This window comes from Miscanthus floridulus, chromosome 19 (genome assembly GCF_019320115.1).
Source record: "Miscanthus floridulus cultivar M001 chromosome 19, ASM1932011v1, whole genome shotgun sequence".
Lineage (NCBI taxonomy): Eukaryota > Viridiplantae > Streptophyta > Magnoliopsida > Poales > Poaceae > Miscanthus > Miscanthus floridulus.
In genome coordinates, this window is record NC_089598.1 from 41,548,046 (window position 1) to 41,555,279 (window position 7,234).

The following is a 7,234-nucleotide window of genomic DNA, read 5'->3' on the forward strand; positions in this document are numbered from 1 at the left end:
TCACGATCAAGTTTGCTCGAAATCAAGTCTCAGAAATTTGTAGTAGTTGGGAGAAAACGTACTGATTCTGTCTCAGTATTCGCTAATTCATCATCGTCAGTTCATTCATTTGATATTCAGCGGCTTATACGTTGAGTTCACGGTTAGTCAGCATCTGTATCCTAGGTCCAGAATCCACAGATGACCACGGAACAACCAGTGCTTGCCTATGCAGAACTGCGAACTTGCTAAGACAAGTACGTAGTATGTAACTGATAAGTGATAAACACCGGCAAACGATCTTTCCCCCCAAAAAAAGAACCAAAATATGCAATTCCTTATTCCTCTTTGACGGAATATTTACACAAACAGAATAATGATCGGGATGATGACACGCGAAGCTAACTGTCATCATCTCCACAAAAGTATGTTCATATACATGTAAGAACTATTTATACTCTAAGCTTCTTCGGCTACCTACATCTAGAGAGTAGAGACGACGAGAAAGAGAGCCTTACAAAATGGAGCAGATACATAGACCACACACCAATAGAAAAAAAGCCACAAGGATAGCTGCCGCCAGCCGGTGCTCTTCCCCAGCTCGCAACCGAGGAAAACGACCATGGGACAGGGCGTCTTGGACCCTGCGGATCAGTCTACATCTTCTGGCTCTCTGACCGTCACCACCACCATGCTTGCCATGCTGCAAGCAACAGCGCCGCCCTCGTTTCATCCGATCCGGGGGGAAAAGTCAGGCGATTATCTCCTCTGGCAGTGCTACGAACCGCGTTCGTTTCTGCAAAGCCACAAGGATAAAAATTCAGAAACCGTCAGCAAAAGCGACGAGCCATAAATTTCAAAACCGCTTGCCACTCTGCACACGCATTAAGGGGATAATGATGTGCCAAAAATTATGCTGAGGAAACAAGCAAAGTAAAACGCATGACAGAAGCTACCAATGATGTGGTTTAGAAATATAATGGGCGTTTTCGCTCAGCGAAGATGTCTTTTTATCTTGAGACTGAAAAAAGATGAGCAAAGGCAGAAAAGGAGGGATTGGTGATTGATAATGATAAGGTTAATTGCGGTGAGATCATGAGATGGTGTCACGCAGCGGTCGGCCATGCTGCTTATTAAGCTTTGTTTAATTGCCTAAGTTGTTATCAATTTGACTTTGAGCTTCCACATGGTAGTGAATGAACGCAGCACTACATCAGCGACGGTGACTGAAGAAAATCCGCCCAAGATGAACTTATGGATGCAAGATGAGCAACCTGTAATATTGTGATCCGTGAAACATTCTCAAAGCGGTTTGGTTTCTAACTGAACTGAAGACGGGGACTCCCACTGCGTGTTTATGTTGCCACCACAGATGAAGTGGTGGTGGTGGTGGTGTGGGGGTGGGGGGGGGGGGGGGGGGGGGGGGGGTGGTGTCACCGTAGAGGGGGGTCACTGCAGAGAAGCTAATGAGGACCTTAAGCAAGAGTCTCAGCTGGAACAGGGATGATGTTCATGCTTGTTCGAGTCTCTACTCTCTACCGGTACTGTGAAATAACTGCTGACAACATCGAATACCCAGAGAAACTTGTTTTGAAACTTCAGCAGCAAGACCAAATCTTATTGGCTGTAAATTGAAGTCTGGGACTACGACCCAGAACCAGAACCCGCAAAGAGAAACTAAAACAGAGAATTCAACTATCGATACATACGCATACTCGAGTACGAGAGTGACAAGCAACTGTATTTTGCTTTAGTCACTGGACCTGTCAAAATCTTGAACAAATCTCGCATTGTACCTCACCCCTCCGCCGACGCCGCCTGCAGCCTGCTGGCTGCTGCCAGACTCACAACCAACAATGCGGCGCCGGACCTGACGCAAATGAAGTCCCTGCCGTGCCAGGAACGGCATCAAACAAACTGTCTGCTCAAGTGCTCGCCGCCTCTCGCTTTTTTTACCTTCACGCGATGATCGCAATATCATCGTCCATGGTGGCCGTCCTCGCTTTTTGCACTTTTTCCGTGAGGTTTCCTCGAAAAGCTTTTTCAGTGAGGTGACCACCTCCGCTGGCGGGATATGTTTTTGTTCTGTATGTACAACTTGTGTTGCCCATGACAAAATGAAAAGGTTGGAAAGCTAGCACATCGCAATGACCCATTTTCTGAATTCTAGTGATTTTCTAATGTTATCCATTACAAGCACAAGAAGTCGATTTTTTTTTGTCTCACAAGAAGTCGAATTGGAGATCATAGATTGATCCGGATAAGGATTAGCTAGCTAACCTTATTATTTAAACTCTGAACCTAACTCGGCGAAACACAATCGTAGTTGGATTTGAGCATCAAATGGGGTTGAAATGGTGTTTTCGTTTCTTGTGACAAGTTATTGGCGATTTCTAGTGTAAGCAAGATCCAGTAGTTGATCCAAGCTAGCAGTGACCCTAGCGTATTGGACACACTCCTGAAAACATAGGCCTTTTTGCTGAAAAGCCATGGCTCAAAGTATTCACTGATTTGTTGTGAGATATAACACTGTTTATTCGCTGAAATAGCACGACTCGGTCATAAGCCGGTGCCTGGAAGGATACGTAAGGTATCCGAGTGGTTTCAGACAAGGTATCCCTGACCAGATTTCACTCGCTTTCATTTCAGACTCAGTTTGTTGCAACGGCACCATTTGACTGTTACTGAGTAAACTGAATATTAATTTTCAACGAGTGCAGTGTTCTGTTTTCATGGATTCGTGCATCATACTTTTGAGTTTCCTAGTTTTTCATATATCCTTGGACATTAACATCATTTTTATCTTTAAAAATATATAAAATAAGGTTGCAAATATTTTTTATATATAAGAAAAACGCGCTTTTACCATTTTGTGCAGCCACCCCCAATTGCTGGTCAAAAGCAATAGAACTTTACCACGTGCTTCTCACACGATATTATTACATACCAAAAAAAAATCACTAGATTTAATTTTAGTTTTATGCAGACAATTGATCTCGAAATTTTGCAAAGGTGTTGTTAGTCATAATTACGGGACTTGTCTAACAGCAGGGACGAATGGCGAGATGCCTGTGAAATCTAGGCCGTGCATTACCTCTTTCCGGCTGGCCTTGACGTCCGGCGACGCGTACTCCGGAGTGCGGGGCAGCGCGGGCCACCTCTCCGGCGTCCTTGGCGCCGTGGCAGCGCCCGCGGGCATCATGAACTCGGTGCCCCAGTCGGGCGTCGCCGCGAACCTCGGGCTCCGCTCGGGCGTCTGCGGGAACGCGGCGGCGCCAACGCCAACGCCCCAGTCCGGCGTGGGCACGAACCGCGGGCTCCGCTCGGGCGTCCGCAGGATCCCCCTCTCGGGCGTGGCGGCGCCGCTGCCGGCGGCGTTAGCGGCGCAGAGCTGCATGATCCTGGCGGCGGCCTCGGCGCCGTCCCGGCTCTCGGCCATGAGCTTCTCGACCTGCGCCTTGGGCAGGCGCATACGGAGCCGGACGGGCCCGCCGCCGCCCTCGGAGGCCGTGGAGAGCGGGGACGCCGGCGCCGTGGAGGCCGTGGCCGGGAAGGAGAGGTCGGAGGTGGAGCGGCGCGTGAGCATGAGCGACTCCAGCCGCTCCCTGGCGCCGACGTGGAGCGCGCCCGACCAGGCGCGGCGCGGCGGGACGGCCGGCCGGGGCAGCGCGACGAGGAAGTAGAGGCGGCCGGGGCGGAGCTGCGCGTCGTGCGCGAGCGGGCGGGCGCGGACGCCCAGCAGCTTCACCTCCTCGGACTCGAGGAGCTGGAACCCCGGGTGGTCGCGCAGCACCGTGCCCGCGAACGCCGGCGGCTTCACGCGGAACGCCGTGCCGTCCAGCTGCATCACCTTGGCGCCCTTCCGCCGCCCGCCGATGCTGTTGCCCATTGCCGGCCGCGCGCGGCTGCTGTTCTGCCTTCTTCTTCTGCTGCTGCCTCCCCGGCCCTTCGCTCCGGGTGGGTGGGTGGTGCGCGCGGATGTGTTTCTCTTGGCTTTGGCCTCCCCCTGCTCTTCTTTCGCAGCGCAGCTCGTTTCGGAGGTGAGGTGGTGTTTGTGCGTAGCCGCGTAGAGCGTCAAGGAATTTAAAAGGGGAGGGAAAAAAGGCTAGGGAGGGAGGGGCGGCGGGGGTCAAAGGTGAGGGTGAGTATTCGGCTCAAGGACAAGGAAGGATGTAGTAGTATTTTTGTTAGTATAAATCTTTTTGTAAGGTAGTACTTCAACTTCTTTTATTTGCGAGAGGACAAAGAAACGTATGTTAGGCCACACCTCCTAGCTAGATCGCATCTGACCGAAATCACTGGGTTTTTTTTCCGGTCGATACGTGTGAACGTTTCATTTATGGCCTATTTCCCGGCGACATTCCTTCGTCAATTGGGCTTAGGCGTTTTCAATGACAACTTTTAAATAGCTAGTTAGATTGGACTTAGAAATAATAAAAAAAGAACATTGCAGTGGAGAGTTATTTCAGATGTGAGAGAGTTATTTTTAAGAGATCGAGCTAGTCGCTAGCTATTTGATCTCTCTCCCTGATAGCCAATAAAATTCTTCATAGAATAGTTATTTGGGAATTATTGAGGACGTCCTTAATGAGAGGAAGCCGCTAGAATAAAGCTGGATGACCATGGCGGTAGGCCGTAGGCGTAGGGTGGGCGTGATCTTGAGATTACTGATAAAAATGCATCTTTTAGGTCGTTATCTCCTATACAACTGCGTCATTTAAAATAAAACAAAATATGGCCCTCAATGCATTAGTTTCGTTTTATTGTTTCATAGCATTTACTACGTGTTCGGATTGCATCACGGATTTGCTCCGGAGCCATCCGATTTCTAAGTCCTAATCTATCAACTTGTTTGGATTGAGGTGTAGAAAGATGTCATCTAGCACTTGGCAGTTAAGGCCGCAGTTCAATTTTCTAGAATCAACTCTCACGCGCATGCTGAAACCCAGCAAGACAAGTTTGTCATAAATTACCGCTCTCCCAGTAGGGGGCAACCACCTCCTGTTTTCCTCAAAAAAAAAACCACTCTCTTATCTTATTTCCATTTTTTGTCTACTAAGTTTTTTTTATAACAAGCAAAATTAACTTTATTTCAACAGCAACTAGCTGTTAGAGCATTTCTAAGAGATTAGTCAAAAAAAAAAACTAGCCAAATTTACTGATTTAGCTACTCTTTAAAATAGATTTGATAAAAAAATACTAGAGTACTTCAACAGATTCTGTAAAATCCAAGAGGCTAGATGGCTAGTGAGATAGGCTATCCAAAATTAGAGAGCGAATGAGGTGTGATGCAGAGCTACTAAATTTAAAGAATCATTTACAGATTATGTTGGAGACGTTTTTCCTTAAATAATAGCCAAATTTACCTTTAGAAAACACTTTGGCTGAGATGGAGAAACACTCCCAATTTACACAAGTCAGTGCCTCCCTTAAGGGGCACGAGTGTACATGAGCCTGATTAGAACAAGTTATGGACAGAGAGGGAGTATTAGAACAGATAGCTTGACAAGCCTACTTTGCTAAAAGATGCGTCATGTTGTTTAGATTCCTCCCAATCTTAAAAATCTTGTAGTTGTTTGCTGAATTACCATCGATGAACTTCTATGTAAAGGTTTTGATTGTCCAATCTGGCGGTGAGGAATGGTCTGAGCCATTGAACGAAGTCACCGGTTGTTGATTATCCGTGAGGTAGTTTGGAACCTGTATATTCATCAGAGAAACCACTGATGCAGCTAAGGTTATAGTTGCTGCTTCTACCATCAGGACTGACTTGGTGTTGCTGATTCGTCCCTGTATATAAATGGTTTAAGTTGGTTGTGTCTGGGTGTTTATGATGAACACACCAAGACCCTGAACTCTGGAGAATTGCTGAGCCTTGTCTGGGATCGTTGAAGCGTCCAAGTAGCATCTTATGCCTGGCAGAAGCGCTGGAAGCAAAATCCATCTATTAAGTTGCATGCACCAAACATAGCTTAAGCTAATAGGGTAAGTGTGCAACATGCAGTCATCATCCGAACACATATAAGATAAACTCCAAGACTCTCCATACCTATCCTAGTCGCTAGGAGTATAGATTTTGCTGAAAAAAAATCATCTCCAACTTCTATAATTGATTATCTAAATATAACCATCTTCTATTTCAAATTTCTCCCTAGCCAAATATAGAAAATAAGAATAGATCTCTAGAGTGCACAAAAAATATAGAAAAAATGACAATCTTTGCTTGTGAACACCGCTCAAACGTTGTATATGTCGCTCAACACAGCCAACTACGTGGCCAGTACCATTATGAAATTTTGGTTCTTTGCCAAAAGGACACCACATCCATTATTTTAATAATTTCCACTCTCAGGAGAGAGAAAACTTTTAAAATGACAGTTGGTGCCCTTGGACCTAGGATAGACCCGATTCGGCCAACTTAGTTGGTTGAAACAGACCGCGTCACCTTAAGGTAACCCTAGCCCCAGCACGATCGGTCTCCTCATTCCATGCACACAAACCACCACCTCCTCCATTGTTGGCGCCGCTACGGTGGTCATCCGGCCACCCGCCACTGCCACAGCACCCACCACCGCCACTTCCATGGCACCCTCTAGCTAGAAAATCACTAATTTCTCCAGTAGATATGTGTGAACGTTTCATATATGGCTTATTTTCCGACGACATTCCTTCGTCATTGGGCTTAAACGGACGCCACTAGAAGAAAGCTGCATGACGATAGCGGTAGGACGTAGCCGTAGCGTGGGTGACGATCTTAAAATTATTGATCAAAATGCACTTTCTTAATTAGGTCATATTTGGCACAACTTTACCTTCAACTTCTTGAGTTGTTTGAAGCTCAGGATGGAACACGCACGGCCGCCGAGGAGAGCATGCGTATCCGTGCTGGCACGAGCGTGGCCACCGAGGAGGGCTCGTGTGGCTGCCAAGGGGCTCACATGACTATTGGGGCTCGCAGCCTCGGGGAGGGAGTGCACAGTGGATGGGAGTTTGATGAAGAAAAGATAGAAGCTCGAGCGGATAAGGAAGAAGAAGGGTATTATAATCATTTCTTTCTTTTTATCTACCATGTGAAGCTATTTTTGTCAAACGGGTTATCAAAATAGCTTAACTTCATCGATAAAGTTGACCATAGATCTGAAAAAATAGCTTTACTGATAACGCTGAGCTGTGCGAAACGGTACCTTACTCTCGCGCGCATGTTGAAACCCAACTAGAAGTGCACCAAACATACCTTAAGCTAATAGGGTAAATG

At 47.0% G+C, this 7,234-nt stretch overlaps 1 protein-coding gene across 1 annotated transcript; it reads right to left on the reverse strand.

Annotated features, from left to right (window-relative positions):
• Positions 1 to 296: 296 nt before the first annotated feature.
• On the reverse strand, positions 297 to 4,018 carry LOC136527469 (uncharacterized protein At1g66480-like). The gene is made up of 2 exons (XM_066520215.1): positions 3,074 to 4,018; positions 297 to 775 (listed from the first exon to the last, which is right to left on the reverse strand). The coding sequence occupies exons 1-2, from the start codon at positions 3,866 to 3,868 to the stop codon at positions 731 to 733; spliced, it is 840 nt and encodes a 279-aa protein (XP_066376312.1). The 5' UTR covers positions 3,869 to 4,018; the 3' UTR covers positions 297 to 730.
• Positions 4,019 to 7,234: the final 3,216 nt, after the last annotated feature.

What these genes read in the sequence shown, in the direction of transcription:
- LOC136527469 (XM_066520215.1), bottom strand. Translation starts at nt 3,868, where the DNA reads ATGGGCAACAGCATCGGCGGGCGGCGGAAGGGCGCCAAGGTGATGCAG. An exon ending in TCAAGGCCAGCCGGAAAGAG is followed by an intron (nt 776 to 3,073) that starts GTAATGCACGGC and finishes GTGGCTTTGCAG; the next exon opens with AAACGAACGCGGTTCGTAGC.